Genomic DNA, 15,038 nt, shown 5'->3' with positions numbered 1-15,038 from the left:
AAAGAATCGCCAGGTGCAACCTCTGAATTATTTTGCCTGAAGCTGTCCTAATCATTATCTTGTAGCAAAGAAAATGATGTTTCCTATTAAATCTATTTTTTCCCCCCTCTGCATCGAAACCAAACCCAGTAAATCCCTGATCGAACGAAGACAGACGCAGTAATGTCGTTTGGAATCAACAAGAACGCTCTGACTGTTCCTTAATTTTAGTGTGAAGTGTCCGAACTGCATTGGATTGATTCAATGACATTTATTGCAGCCAAATGGTGTCGAGTTGTAGTCATCAAGAAAAAAAATCTGGGAAATGAGGCTTGGAATGGTCATGCACAAACATCCATGCCAACATCTTCGCATCATCCATCCTGCTTCAATCATTTAGATTATGTTACAGCAGTTCATCTGCTCCGAAGATTGACTGCTTGATTACGTGAGAAATCTGACAACGCAGCAGCGACCTCTCCAGAATCATCTCCACGTTGGGCTGCCAGAATTTTCTCCAGCAAACCAGAGAGGATCCATTGACTGTGTCTGAAGACTGTTCTAACTTCTAAGCAGGAACATGTCTTATATCAGTGCGGGTAGAATGAGAAGATTATGTTGATTAGGTTAGCAGTAAACACCAAAGCAATCATGAGATTTTCCAAAGCACAAGCTTGAGTTCTGAACCACCACTTGCACTATGAAACCGAGTGGCCATGCAAACCATTTTATGTCTGAGATTTGGACAATGAACATGGAATCTTACTAGGATTAAAGGTCTCAGCAGAACTGGTTTCACAAAATTTCCAATCTCTTTCATTGGACTCTCCTCCCCTGTCGCCCTCTTCCTATGTTGCACCAACACCTAGGAAATCTATGAAGGGTATCCTAATCTTCTCCCTTCCATGATCAGGTTCAGCTTGGGGCCAAGCATTGCTCCTGCGGTAGACCACTGTGCCACTCGCTGAGGCCTCTGTGGTTGAACAAGAGTAAGCAGCTTGATCAGCCCCAGGAACCAACTCCATGGGAGCAACTCCAGAGAAAAAGCCACGACCGGCATCACCAAACTTGTCGTGGCATCCATTCCTTGCAGGGTGGACCTTTCCATCCTTAACTGCATGTAGAGTCAGTGCCATCAGATACCTAAAGAGAAACACAAGAAACAATCTTTTACAAGAGAAAGGACTTGATACCAATGGAGATATCACAGGGATGTGTTGGCTGGTGGGTTGGGCAGGATCTGTAGAGGAGGTTTGGGAAAGCCCTGCTGGTGAAGGAAGTGAGGGAGAGGTCTGTGCAAGTGGAAGCAGATTCATCTCTGGCGCTCGTGATGGTGGACTCACCACTGCAAGCGTGGATGATGGTGTTCACCTCCATCCTCCTGGACAGGATGGCCTGAACTGGGGGAGGGCCAAGGGAGGGAAGGTTGGAGGCCTTCCGCTTCCTGTAAGCATTGGACTGCTCCCTGTGCTTCCTGGCCATGATGACATGCCAATGGTTCTTGACTGCATTGTCTGTCCTGCCAGGGAAGAGCCTAGCAATCAGTGCCCATTTGTTGCCGTAAAGCCTATGCGCGGCCAAAAGCCTCTCCTCTTCTTCCTCGCTGAAGGCACTCCTGTTGATCCTTGGGTCCAACTGGTTGAACCACCTCAGCCTGCAGCTCTTCCCTGTGTTGTAATCCAAAAGCAAGATGAGGAAGCAGAGGAAGATCATCAAAAACACATCTAGATACTGCACAAATCAGCAAAATGTTCACTCCGGATGAGTACCAGATCTTCCTTCTAGCTTCTCAGCAATCAGGTTCCAGTTCTGGGGGCCATACTGAGACACGAGCTCCTTGAGCTTCGCATCCTCAGCAGGCCTCCAGTGACCCCTAACACAAAGCTTGTGCTGCTGGCCACTCTCATGGTTGGTGTCATCACCACCTTCAGCTTCCTCACCTAGGCAGCTGTTCTGCTCACCTTCATGATAGTCTTTCCCCCCTGCCAAACTCTGAAACCCCCAAGCTCGTTCACCACCCAAACATTCCATGGCCCCCGGAGATGGAGGTGGTGGTGGAGCAAACAATCCCATGTCACCTATGGATTTGGGTTCATCAGAAGCCATTTCTGGTTTTCTTCTTCAATCCAAAAAATAAAAGGGAAAAAAACCAGAGTGCAATGAGATCCCTTAGAACAGCAAGCAAAGGTTGTTGATGCATACTGCAAACATGGAACTGAGAGAGAAACATAAAGATGGAAAACAAAGGAAGAGTCAGCTTGCCTTTGGTAGAAGAAAACCACAGACCTCTTTATCTTTCTCCTCCACTATCTTCTTTCTCTTTCTATGCTTCCCTTACTCTTAGACTGATAGCACTGAGGGTGTGGGCATTGGGGGTTGCAAGCACAGGGTTCAAAAGAGAGCCACTCGTGTGGGTTGGAAGTCTGAGTCTCTCACCATTCTCCTTTATATCAGAGCTGCCCTCTGTCTCTCCAGGCCTGGGCAAAAGCACCAGAACTCTCTTGTCCATTAGCACCCACCACTCCGACCTCAGCTTACTTTGTCAACCCCCATAAGAAAAAGAAAATACAGAAGATTAAAAAACCCACGAAAAAGAAGAGAAAAAGAAGTAATTGTTTCACACAAGCAGAGGCAACAGTACAATTGCTTGTTGGCCATTTCATTTTATGTTCTCTCCTCCATCTTTTATTTACTGAGCCATGTACTCCCTTCCTAACTCTTGTCCTTCTTCACTGCCTCATCACAACCCTTCCTTCTTTCTTCATCTTCACTCTTCTCCCAAAGTTGATATATTCTTCTTTGGGAATTATATTCATCAAATTTGTGTTATAAGCATGCAGTAATCAACCACACTTGACATTTATCTTTTTCGTGCTGCAACTGAGAACAAAACTTTCATGTATTATAATCCAATTAGCTTGCTTTGCTTTGCTTTAAATTCCACTTTGTTGTTTGAAAACTACTGGTTTGACAGAGTAGCCCAGTTGAACCTAATCGTACTCCCACCATCTACCTTTTATGAGTCAATATTTGCTGCTTAAAAGAAAAGGTTAAATGCAGGAATGTCGACTGATTAGATCACATCAGTCTTGAAGCTGTCATCTTCATTTTGTTGCTTGTGATATCTTCTTTCCTTCAGAGATAGCACAGAGGCAATGTGACATCCATGACATCACTGTAAACCTTACAAATCATGGGCAATCTTCCTTGTTGGAATGACAAATATAATTAATGAAGGTGACCAAACATGCACATTGAAGGTGTCCATGAACACTTGGTGTTCCAACTCTCATGTCCCCACAGAACAAAAGAGCTTAATCATCTGACTCTTCAATAGAACACACAACCTTAACACACTTGGTTTTCCTTCCATCAGAACTTGTATTTCTCGGATTTATGTGTCACCTTAGACCTTGTCATTTTAGGTACCAGCAAGTAGGCACTCATCTCCCTGCTGCCATGAGTAGGGCCATGATGGACAGCCACTTGTGATGGCCCTCCACAAGGGCAGCTGCAGGTGGGCAGGGAGACAGCAGAGGGAGCTGCTTCCCTTCTTTCCCTCACCCGCCCCTTTTTATCTCTTCCCGAAACCATTTCTTTTTTTTTTTTTTCTGGCATTTTCCTCTCAATCTATTTTCTATTCTTATCCATTTTAATCAGATCATATATGACAAGAATATCCCACAAAATTGTTTTCCTCTCTACTCTTTTCTCCTTTTACAGCCTGCAGAGTCTCTCGAGGGCTCTGGCAACAGTGGTTGGAAATCTTCATGGCACCCCGGGGGGGGGGGGGGGGGGGGGGAGCGGGAAGAAAACGGCCGTTACGGATGGCGTTAAATTGGACGTACACGACGCATGTCTCGGTCACGGCAGGGCATCGTAACGGAGCCGTTTCGTAACTCGCCTTCCGTTACGCATTTATGGCTCGCCTTTCTGTTCGTTTCCCGAGGCGTTTCTCTGTCTTTTCCGGTTCGCTATTCCGAACACGGCTCACGCTTTTATCGCGTTCCACTGTGACGTCGACGCGACAGGGAGGTGGTAACACGTGCGTGGGGGCCGTTGGTGCATTGACCAGGACACGTGTACGATCGAGGGAGCTTACGATATTGGAAGTTCTCACTGTGAAGAAAACGTAAAATAATAATAATAATAATAATTATTATTATTATAGGAATAATAATAATGAGCGATTTCTCCATAATTTTTTCCTCACAAAGTGCCATATTTTTCCTATTTTCAAACAATTTCAAAATATCTCTTAATTTACATATTACGTCATAAATAACTTTTTTCTGTGTAAAAAAATGAAAGGTCAATATAAATAAATTTAAAAGTGAAGGATAGCTTTACGAAAAATAAAAAGTGGAGTATTTTTAAAAAAATAATTTAATAATAATTGGATTTCTATTTTTTGGATGATAATAAAAAATAAAAAAAATCCTTGTTTAAAGGATATATATCTATATAAATTTTTCAGGAAAGTCAAAGGAGAACAGACTATGGCTTTGACTAGGTTGGGCTGGGAAGGTCCTGTAGTAATATCTGCTACATGACATTTGCATGTTAGCCCATGAAGCTCATAATTAAGCTGGGTGGCTTTCTAAATGTGAAGTCTTCATAGCATTTGTTCTTGACATGATGCATATTATTGGACCGTCATCACTAAGAAGAGTCAACAACACTCGATCTACACACCGATCATATATTGGAAGCTCGTATCAACATCAGAACTGTGCACCTCAGCCGACCAAATCTTTGCCGACATCACAAGTTAGCAGTCTAGGGAATCAGTGGGTGCAAAGGAATGCACAACACCATGGCCACCCACCGATCCAAAGATCTCATCTCACCACTCCATGCTAGTTTATCCACTCCATTCCACGCGTTTATGGCCCAAAACCCTAGACGAGACCTTGTGAAGTACAGCAATCACCTTCCAAGCGGCAGCAATAGCAGCAGCAGCAGAGAGAGAGAAGGAGGGAGAGAATATATTAGAGAAACTGCTGAGAGACACCGACCAAGAACGCATGGCTTGGCTTTGGGGGCATGCACATGCAACAGGAAGAAGGGTTGGCTTAGAGAACGAAGAACTCCCCACTGCACCAAACTTTTGTCGTCGTCGTCGTCGTTTGGTCTCATCCCTGCTTGGACTACTGTGCTGCTTGCTTGTACACAAGAGCTGCGTACGAAGCAGAATAAACTTGCGTCCCAATCAGTCATAGCATTGAGTTAATTATCAGGGACTTGTACTTGCTCTGTGCCTCACACTATCATCATCGACTCGAGGTGCATGAACCTATCCAGGGATTGCTTCCTCAACGAATCACTTGCATACGGTGGATTACATTGATGAAGCTGCAGCGTGCATGCATTCCATCAGTGCAGGTGGATGCAGCAGTTGATTTGCCGCATAGAACTTGGATGATCGATGTGCAGACCATTTCAGTAGCTCAACTGATAGCGGCTTTTCCGGCTCACAAAAGACACCGAATTGTCTGCATAATTATGATGTTTCATGTCCTTTATGGAGTCGTTCAATGTATGCAGTCGAGATCAGAACTATTCCGAAAGCAAAGGGGATCAGAAAAAAAGGTTCTTTGCATCCACTCCTCAATGATAGTACAAAACTTGTAATTTTTTTTGGGCCTTTCTTTTAGCATTACAAGTATAGTTTTTATTAGGTGCATGATCATAGATCATAGATCTGATCTAAAGATCTAATCGAGCAGATAGAAACAACAGAAAACCTTAAAAGACAGAGTGCAAACATATTCTAAGATCGACTTAGAAACGAAGAATGAGGCTGCACCAAAAAAAGTGTAGCACATGGAGGGCCCATCTGAGAATCTTTGAGAGAGGAAACTGACGCAGCTGCAGCATCAAACATTGACATGCAACATCTTCGTTGGAGAGCAGGTTGATCACATCCTCATCATTGATGGTGCAGAATGTATAGTTCAAGTGCTTAAAAGAAAGGCGCAACCTGAGAGATGAAACCCCACACTTCACTCTTTTGACTAATGTCACCAACCAAAGGTAGGTTTCTTTTCCATTTGCTCGATGAATCATCACCTCCGGTCTCATGCCCTAGTTTCTAGGGTGCTGTTAGTACTAAAGGAAGCGCATGGAAGACAGAATTATTCCCAGAGATGAGTCTCTGCACCAAACAAGGGGTTAGGCAGGTTTCACTATGTGATGGAAAGAGTTAACGCACGTAATCAAGGATCAGATTATTCCACCGGGCGGTTTGTCCTTTTGCTGCCTTATAATTAGATCCAGAAACGACATGCTAGTAAAGAACTTCGAGGAAATATTCCATGGTAATCAGAGCAAGACTGTCAGAAATGCTGTGGTTCCATTGGACCTGTGATGACAAGAAGAAGATAGACTCCGTTTCACGTGATGTGAAAGGTAGAAGGCCATCGAAATGCCTTGTTTTCTTGCTTGTGATGCTCTGCATGCATGGAGTTGCATGGTTTCTGGCTATTATCGCAGCCAATAATGTGAAATGGTGAAGGGAAACTACGAACGATGGTCCTTCGGTGGCCGTGGAAGGGAGAGGGGGGACAATGGTGAGAAAGCCAAGCAACACCATCAGGCCTCCGCAGTCTCCGATGTCATATCGGTTTCTGCTGTGATAAGACGGCAAAGTGAACCGAACTTTGGGCCAACCCTTTACCTCCTTCCTCTTCTTCATCTGCTGTCATCTCTGGGTTTCTGTGCCCGTCCACACGACGTCAGCCCTAATAAATTAGCGCTGTGGTTCTTTGACCATTCCTGGGAGCGTCCCACATCCCCATGCATCACATGCTCCTCTACAGTGCAGAGCCAAACCCTTCCTTGCCACCCTTTGGACCGTCCACACGAGAAACCTAGGAAGAAGCTCACACTGTGTTCTGGAACCATGAAGTATGATGCACATAGGTGCCCTCCCTGATGAGGGTTAATCTGTTCGATGCATGAATTGTTAGGAAGAGCATGCAATTACAGCAGATTAATTGCATGAAGACATCTATGATGTCTCTATAGCCATCTTAGTCTGTTCTAATTAGATCAAGAGAATTCTCCATCTATAAATAACTCAGCACACGCTTGTTGTGTTGTGGAAGCATTGTGTGGTTGGCGATCTGTGCACATAGCACTGTTGATCTCTCTCTCTCTCTCTCTCCTCCTCCTCCGCCTCCTCCTCTTGCACTCCGATTGACTTCGGTCTCCCACCATCACCTACCTCACCATCGCCATGGATGAGCAGAGGAACAGCCCAAACCGCAGCTCCACCGCCGCGGAGGCCGTCCGCTCCCGTTGGACCCCGAAACCGGAGCAGATCCTGATACTGGAGTCCATCTTCAACAGCGGCATGGTTAACCCTCCCAAGGAGGAGACGGTGAGGATCCGCAAGCTGCTCGAGAGGTTCGGCTCAGTCGGCGATGCCAACGTCTTCTACTGGTTCCAGAACCGAAGATCGAGGTCCCGCCGCCGCCAGCGGCAGCTGCAAGCTTCGGGTGGTGCAGTTCTGTACGAACCAGCCTCCTCCAGCTCGTCGAGCACATCGTCCAATAACTCTTCCGGAGGAGGCAGCTTCTTTCCCTGCTCTTCTTCTGCCTCTTCTTCCTTCTCTAGCTTGGTGGTGCATGACGGAGGTGGTGATGATCTCTTCTCGATCTCACGCCAGATGGGCTTCATGGGCAGTGGCCAGAATCCTCATGTGTGCCCTTCCCTAGACCATCAACCTGGTTAGTGCATGGTTATGTGTTCGCCCTTTTGCACAAGCTTTCTATCGAACATTGATGGCATTTAGTTCAATTAAATTAGACCAATGCTCTCTTGGATTGAATTCATCAAACTGGAATTCCTTTTTATCACGGCTTTTTACAGTATCAAAACAAGAACATCTTTTTGATCAGTCTAATAGATCACAACTAAATTCGGATTACAATCCTTGTACTCACTTTGTCGACTATAAGGAAGCTTTGTATCTTCTTTGAGCAAGAAGAGAAGCAGATTGTCAAGCAATTTACTGCATTGGTTTTGGTTTTTCCTGTTATGTTGATGAGACCTGCTATATATGCTAGATCACAGGAAAGCATACATGATGAGCATAAACTATGCATATTAATCAGTTGCTCCTTCATGAACACTGCTTTTCTACTCATTGAATTATGATTCTGAGGGGAATATTGCAGAGATAACATGCATTAATTTCATTATTAGCTGCATGAATGCAGGGACTATTACTGTTTTCATCAATGGCATCCCTTCAGAGGTTCCAAGGGGTCCTATAGATTTGAGGGCTACATTTGGCCAAAATGTGATGCTTGTCCATTCCTCTGGGGAGCTTCTTCCGATCAATGAATATGGAATTCTACTGCAGAGCTTGCAGATGGGTGAAAGTTATTTCTTGGTGAGCTGCTCTATTTAATTCATGCCAATGTGATTGGTAATTGTACATAGAAATGTTATTTAGTTCATTTCAGCTGATGCTCAGAATCATTGGTTTCGATCTCTAAACACTATTATATATACTCATGCAGGAATTTATCTTGGTTTGATGCTTCTATGTTATTTATCATTTGGAATTATATTGCCAGACAGTAAAACAATTTGTTTTCTTATCCTACTCTATGCAAAGGCTACAAATCTGAAGACACATGATTTTTAATGAGCATGCTCAAATTAGTTGTATCCTTTGGCTCTCTCTCTCTCTCTCTCTAATGTTTGTGTGTGTTTTGATGTAAACCTAATGTTTCTAAAAAGGTTCATATGATTTCTTGTCCCTTGACAGGTATCTCAATCTACTTAGTGTAAGACAGATGGCATCAGCAGAATGAAATGACTTCAATGATTTCATTGACCAGAACTTAGGATGGTTCATTGATTTGGGTCTCAGAAGAAGAGAGCTCACCTCTTCTTGACACTTCAATGAGCTGCCACCACATCATGTGTCTTATTCCACTGGGGCTAAAGCTGCTGTAGCTTTTCTACTGTTATGGTGTTGAAGAGTCTTATTCTTCAAATAGATTGAAGAAAGAGGGTGTTGAAGAGTCTCAACTTGTGTGCACTTGCTGGTGTTTGTATTTGGGAGAACAGGAAACAAACATATTGTATTTGTATGTTTGTTTATCCAATTGCATTTGTGGAGTACAGCAGAAACAGTACAACTTGGAACTATGAATTCCTTGATTATTCTGAATCTTACAAGATGGACATGACTGAAAACATCTCTCAAGATAAAATGATTTCCCTCAAAAGCTATAATGGACAAGATGAAGCTAATTTCTAATTCATGCCAAAAATTGGAATATAATATGTCAACCAAGGAATACTTTTTCTTTGGTTGAGCAAGGTATATCATGATCATTTTCTAACTAGGAAGACAACAAGCATTGTACAAACTATTTTTGCTAATTTCTAAAAATATATATTTTTCTCAACTCGATTGCCAATTCGGTCAACCAAAAAACAAAATAAAAACACAATTGCCAAAAAAAACTATTTTTCTCTGCTGATATCCTTGTTATTATAAATTTGATGTCAAGGAGAAACACTACTGTACAACAATCAAAAGAAGTCATTCTTTTTCTTATTTAATGAATTGATCTTTTGGTGCAACCAAATGATTGCTGCTTCCTCCTTTCTTCTTTTATGACTGACTCTTCTGCTAGATCTTACAAAGTACAACCAAAGTTCATGTTTCTTTGATATGTCCTTACATCTAATTGTAATATTACTGCATTCTTATTTCATGTTATACAAAACATGTTTCTCGCATTCTGAATGACCATGAAATCCTCATCTTTCCAAACAATCAAAGCAGGCATTTCAACTATACCCTGTAGCTTAGAGAATCAGTGGATTTTGGCCTTAGATTTGCACTCAAACTACTTCAAATCTTACCCTATAGGGGAAGACTAAAGTGATTGTGTAATTCATCTTAGCAACTATCATTACACAACTTTGTGTATCATATACCTCTATCAAACTGCTAGTTGGTCAATTCATGCTAAGGTTACATGACTGATGTAACATAATAAATACAACAATCATGTCAACCATATAATGTCAGCATTTTTTGACCCAATCTAATCTGCAGACAAGGAAATAATGGCAGCAGCTGTGTGCACAAACTAGTGTTTTCATCCTTGTAATACAGACAAAAAGCATCAAAGCAATGCTGTTAGATGACCAAGAGACATTGTGTCCACTGAAGTGATAGATTCACTGTAGAACTCTGCATGGAGACACAACAAAACAGAGCCTCAAGTATGTACTGAAAGGTTGAGAGTTCATCATGGAGGTTACATCAAAAGTGTAGGCAGATTCTAGATGAAGATTATGAGGCCAGAGTTAATGAACAAGATCTGACAAGAACTTAGTGTTCTTATGTCTCCCAAACACATGAGCCTACCTTCATGTGTTATGCTACCTCAACATGCAAGAATGGGAGCACAACGAAGCATGTGGACAAGATGCACTCAGCACTTTTCCTCTCATTGTTGGAGTAGAAGGAACATCAGTGTAGTAATGAAGGGTCAGTTTCATCAACCTCATTTCCTGGTCTATGAATGATTGCAGTAACTCATCTTCTTTGGTCTTTTGAGAGGAAAAGCACAACCGCAGATGCTGGTAAAGACGATATGTTTGTCCAATTAATATTTGAGCTCAAACAACAGTAAAGGATCTATGCAGACTATTTCAGATAGCTGGAAACAACAAAACAAGATTAATTATCTAAATCCAAAGCTAGTCTATGGTCGATGCATCCAATATAAGACATGCAGGGCATAATGCAATCATGCCTAATTAAGATGTCTTCTTTGCATGTGGCTCCAATTCCAACTCAAGAAAGCCATGTCTGTTCAAAACATGTGTTCATTGATCACCCCAGCTTTCAAAGATTTGTCTTCCCTTCCATCATTAGGATCTGATATGATTTCACCTGGAATCTTGAACATATTGGAAAGAGTAGTATTTGCTGGTAAACAAAGCTTTGAAGTCAACACTGTAAGTATGCATTCGTAACAAAAGAGTTATTAGATAAGACAAGAAAAAGCTTTAAATTTGTTTATTTGAACTCTATATAAACCTCTCAATGGCTTCAATCATCTGCTGAACTATTCAGTTTTCAATCATCTTGTTTTCCTCTTGACAGAGTTAGGCGGTGTGCGTGTGCGATGGACAGAGACAGAGTAACTACAAGCTTTGCTCGGAGGCCAAGCAGGGACTCCGCCACCTTCGCCGACGAAGGCCGCCGCATTGGCCGTTGCGAGCTGAGCATCTTCGACGCGGACCGCTGCTTTAAAGAAGAGCACGACGCCATCAGGCGGACCATAATTCTCAACGGACCCGCCCAAAGGTGCAACCTTTCTGCCCAACGGAGCGGCTTTTCGCTCTCCTCGGTTGATGGTCATGCGAGGCACGGCCCGACCTGTTCGTTCTACGCGACGCCGACCGCCTCGTCGGAGGTCAGCTGGAACAGCCATTTGGGCCTTGCCCTTGACGGGTCCGTCGCCGTCACCGCGAGTGCCTTGCGCTTCAAGTGGCCCTCCTCCGTCGCCCGCCGCCTATTCGGTCGCAGCTGCCCGTGCTCGGGGATGAAGTCCGTCGTCGTCGAAGAGAAGTGCTCCCAGCCCAGAAGCCCGATTCGCTCCGGTTTGGATTTACGGACGTCGCCGTCCTCTAAAAATCTCAGCTTTAGTACACGGGAAGTGGGTCTCAGTAGCATCCCGGAGGGCGCGACGCGGGAAGAGATCGACAACGAGTTTGGCTCCGGGGAGACGATAAAGGTGAAGATAACAACTCCAGGGAGTCCACCCCAAAATCCGGACCTTTTCTCGCTAGAGACGCCATTTTCGGCGGAAATTGGCTGCCGGATGGCTAATTCCAGCAACCTATTCTGCGATTCCGATGGCTTCTCTTTCTCCATCTTGAACCCGTCCTTTTTCAACCTCGCCGAAGAGCCACCACGAACGCCCCTGGAGGCCTTCCAGCCATCAAAGGAGACGGCAGTTTTCCCGTTCTCTGACCATGCGCCGATCCCGAAGCCACCGCCGGATGACGATGCGGCAAGCGACGCCAGCTCGGACCTTTTCGAGATCGAGAGCTTCTCCACCCAGACGACGTACCGCCACCGCGACTCCCTCGACTCCCGCGACGACCTCCTCGAGGCCCCGCCGCCGACCGGGGTGAGCGTCACCACCGCGGAAGGGCTCGACCGCGCGAGCCTCGCCAACTTCCACAGCGCCGCCTCCGCCTGCGGCGAGCTCCGCTTCGCGGCGGCCGCGGGCGGCCGGTGGAGAGGCAGCGGGCTTCTGAGGTGCCGAAGCGAGAAGGCGGTGAGCGTGGGGCCAAACCCGGTCCGAGTGTCGTCCCCGGTCGGGTCCGACCCGCATCGTCGGGCGGTTCGAACGCGCTAAACCGGTCTGTGATGGTTCCGAAGCCCAACGTAATACGGCCCGCGTGTTGTTTTCTTCTTCAGAATTCTGCTGCCAAAACGTTTTGGATTGTTGCAATAATAAACATAATACATGAAGCCAAATGAACAATCAACATTCTCAAGAACGATTTATCACAGAAATTATATAACATTTTGCTGCGCAAAACCTCGGTGATGCAGCCAAACGAGAACTGCTTTTGAGTCATGTTGTTGTCTGTTCCTCTTCTTCCTCACCACCAATGATCATGAAATATGACAAATTATGATGGTGGCGAGCATGATGTAGACAAAATCAACTCAAGCCTCGTGAAACACTTTTGATTTCTTTTGATCATTAGAGGACATAAGGGATATGTTTTGTTATGGAATCTCCTACAAGAAATGGCCTGCATGTTGTTGATGTTGTCCTTATTACATTTTAGAGCTAAAGATTGTACCACCTTTGACCAAGCTTTCCATCTTTGTTTTGGAATAGATTCCTGTGAATACATATGCATTTTATTTTCTTATATACTTTCAATATTAATCTGATGATGATGATGATGTATTATATTTATTTATCAAAAATTGAGGATTCAAAATCTCAATTGACATATTTTTATACCTTAAATATTGGTTTGATAGTGGTGTATTTTTTATACCTTAGGTAAGATCGAAAATTCGAAGTCTTATTCGACATATTTTGAATATGTTTGCTAGTGTATTTGGCAAAGATTTTGATACGTTATCCTAATATGCTGAGTTCAAATCTCGTCTTTATTATTTATCCTTCAAAAAAATGTTTCTTACATAAAAATATGTTAATGTAGGTATATACAATTTTTTTCCATGAAAACAGTGACAGCTATCATCTTTTATCCTAAGGAAATATTTTTATCTATTTTATCTCATATAGAAAGTATAATGATTTATAGGAAAAAATATTTAATCTTCATTAGTTGTTTCTCACAGAAAACAAATCAAACAAATAGATTGTAGCTAACCCCTAAAACATGTATATTTAGATTCATCCTGACTTTGCCACATCACTACATGTGTGTTCTTTTGTCATCAATAAATATTTGTAATTTAGGATATGACTATAAACTTTTGAGTAAACTCATTATCTTTGAGGTGTAGCATAAGCATAGTAGGACAATTGTGCTTTCCATCCATTCTGCTCAAGATGAACAGTCCCCAAACTCTATAGATGATGCAATTTTCTTAGATTTGCAGATCTAACAGATAAAATGGAAAATAGATCTATATGATGGACAAAAAGATCTTATTGATAAGGACTCCCAGCACTGGCCACACAGAGTAATAATAGCTCTGCAATATATGAAAGCTAGTATGCTGCATGATGAACTTACCATTCTTTTAGGCCTTCAGAGACGAAGAGGCCCACAAGTGCTCTTGGATTGATGTTATGCTTAGAACAGTTCTTGTCCTGCAGAACAAAATATTTGACCTGGCCTTGTGTTAAGCTAGTTTTCTGATCACATTCACATCACATGATTGCCTGGAAAATTACTCTGATATCTAATATATTGTCTTATACCAGTGGTAACTGAGATCTGAGGCTGATAACAAGAATGGCTCTTCTCTGCAAAGTGAAGAACATCTTTCCTGCAGATGGAGAAGGAATGATATCTGAGTCTTGTATACATAAAAGTATGGATTTGGGATTGTAGTGAATATACTGAATATTTGAACTCTTTGAGAGTTACCAAGGATTTCAAATGACACTGATTTAGCAGTTACCTTAGTTTTGAATGCACTTTCTTATTGAGGCCATATTATTGGCAGTGAAACAAGGGAACTCAGCTCTCCTGTTAGGAAGACTTATCTGATCATTATGACTATAGTAATGCCAAGGTAGATGTATGAACTCATCCTGTCAAATCAACTATAGTACACATTTAGTTGTGGCTGTGAGAAGATCCTTGATGAGCTCAGAGAGGAGTTGATCCCCCTCCCCACACAGAATAATACCTAGTCAAACACTGTCTCTAACTCAATATTGTTGGTTGTCTAATTGTACTCTTTGAATCAGTTAACAACTGTTGTTTATGGAGCAAATTAGTGTTCATTACTGACTAAGTCTACATTGTGGCAGTGATTCATGCATTCATTCTTGCAAGAAACTATATCTGAAGGCACTAATTCTTGCAAGATGCAGAGCCAAAAGAGTTGGTCTGTAAATATATGAGCCCTCAGCTTTTCCATGAGCTGATGCACCTAAACCTGCAACAAGCTGCTGCCTTTTCATTCTTGTGTAGACAGTAAAAGATGCAGTTCTAAGAGGCTACAATCCTTCTTATTCTACTACTGAAAAAATGACAAAAGTATCTTGCTATTTTGTGTAAAGTGGTGTTGACATGCCCTCCTGAATGGGAAACATTGGTGGAGAATTTGATGCTTTTTCTTATTCTATGTCAACTTGATGGGCTAATTGAAAATGGCAGAGATAATAGCCCTGGAGTGCCTCCTTGAAACCTGCAGTCCTTAATTTCAAGCTGAAGACCGAATGTTTCATGGTGGAGCTCCTGGTTGTACACAGTGAAGGCCACTGAGATCCATAGTGACATTGAAAACAATTCAAATCAGAAACCAAAAAAAAAAGAAGAGATAATTAACGCAAAAA

At 42.9% G+C, this 15,038-nt stretch overlaps 3 protein-coding genes across 6 annotated transcripts; 2 read left to right on the top strand and 1 right to left on the bottom strand.

Moving 5' to 3' along the window:
- Nucleotides 1-653: 653 nt before the first annotated feature.
- Nucleotides 654-2,496, bottom strand: LOC135595579 (transcription factor CSA-like). 3 transcript variants are annotated; one of them, XM_065086697.1, is made up of 4 exons: nt 2,266-2,496; nt 1,749-2,098; nt 1,173-1,646; nt 654-1,093 (listed from the first exon to the last, which is right to left on the bottom strand). In XM_065086697.1, the coding sequence occupies exons 2-4, from the start codon at nt 2,083-2,085 to the stop codon at nt 828-830; spliced, it is 1,077 nt and encodes a 358-aa protein (XP_064942769.1). In that variant the 5' UTR covers nt 2,086-2,098; nt 2,266-2,496; the 3' UTR covers nt 654-827. The 3 variants fall into 3 exon arrangements, with proteins under 3 accessions (XP_064942769.1, XP_064942767.1, XP_064942768.1); XM_065086695.1 differs by having other exon boundaries at nt 2,242-2,495; XM_065086696.1 differs by having other exon boundaries at nt 1,749-2,495.
- Nucleotides 2,497-6,486: 3,990 nt separating this feature from the next.
- On the top strand, nt 6,487-9,163 carry LOC104000598 (WUSCHEL-related homeobox 11-like). Of its 2 annotated transcripts, none has more exons than XM_065086694.1 (3): nt 6,487-7,712; nt 8,205-8,380; nt 8,511-8,749. In XM_065086694.1, the coding sequence occupies exons 1-3, from the start codon at nt 7,220-7,222 to the stop codon at nt 8,526-8,528; spliced, it is 687 nt and encodes a 228-aa protein (XP_064942766.1). In that variant the 5' UTR covers nt 6,487-7,219; the 3' UTR covers nt 8,529-8,749. The 2 variants fall into 2 exon arrangements, with proteins under 2 accessions (XP_064942766.1, XP_009420954.2); XM_009422679.3 differs by lacking the exon at nt 8,511-8,749 and adding an exon at nt 8,762-9,163 and having other exon boundaries at nt 6,827-7,712.
- A 1,647-nt stretch (nt 9,164-10,810) lies between these two features.
- LOC135594995 (protein PHYTOCHROME KINASE SUBSTRATE 4-like) lies at nt 10,811-12,597 on the top strand. The gene is made up of 2 exons (XM_065085494.1): nt 10,811-10,980; nt 11,129-12,597. The coding sequence occupies exon 2, from the start codon at nt 11,151-11,153 to the stop codon at nt 12,390-12,392; it is 1,242 nt and encodes a 413-aa protein (XP_064941566.1). The 5' UTR covers nt 10,811-10,980; nt 11,129-11,150; the 3' UTR covers nt 12,393-12,597.
- Nucleotides 12,598-15,038: the final 2,441 nt, after the last annotated feature.

Source organism: Musa acuminata, chromosome BXJ1-10 (assembly GCF_036884655.1).
Source record: "Musa acuminata AAA Group cultivar baxijiao chromosome BXJ1-10, Cavendish_Baxijiao_AAA, whole genome shotgun sequence".
Taxonomy (NCBI): Eukaryota; Viridiplantae; Streptophyta; class Magnoliopsida; order Zingiberales; family Musaceae; genus Musa; species Musa acuminata.
This window is presented reverse-complemented; position numbering and strand designations above follow the sequence as displayed.

Bases quoted from the DNA above. Each gene is read 5' to 3' on its own strand.
- LOC135595579 (XM_065086697.1), bottom strand. From the start codon at position 2,085: ATGGCTTCTGATGAACCCAAATCCATAGGTGACATGGGATTGTTTGCT. The intron at 1,647-1,748 runs GTACTCATCCGG...ATTACAACACAG, and splicing joins GAAGCTAGAAGGAAGATCTG to GGAAGAGCTGCAGGCTGAGG. The intron at 1,094-1,172 runs GTATCAAGTCCT...CTCTACATGCAG, and splicing joins TCCCTGTGATATCTCCATTG to TTAAGGATGGAAAGGTCCAC.
- LOC104000598 (XM_009422679.3), top strand. From the start codon at position 7,220: ATGGATGAGCAGAGGAACAGCCCAAACCGCAGCTCCACCGCCGCGGAG. The intron at 7,713-8,204 runs GTTAGTGCATGG...GCATGAATGCAG, and splicing joins TTCCCTAGACCATCAACCTG to GGACTATTACTGTTTTCATC.
- LOC135594995 (XM_065085494.1), top strand. From the start codon at position 11,151: ATGGACAGAGACAGAGTAACTACAAGCTTTGCTCGGAGGCCAAGCAGG.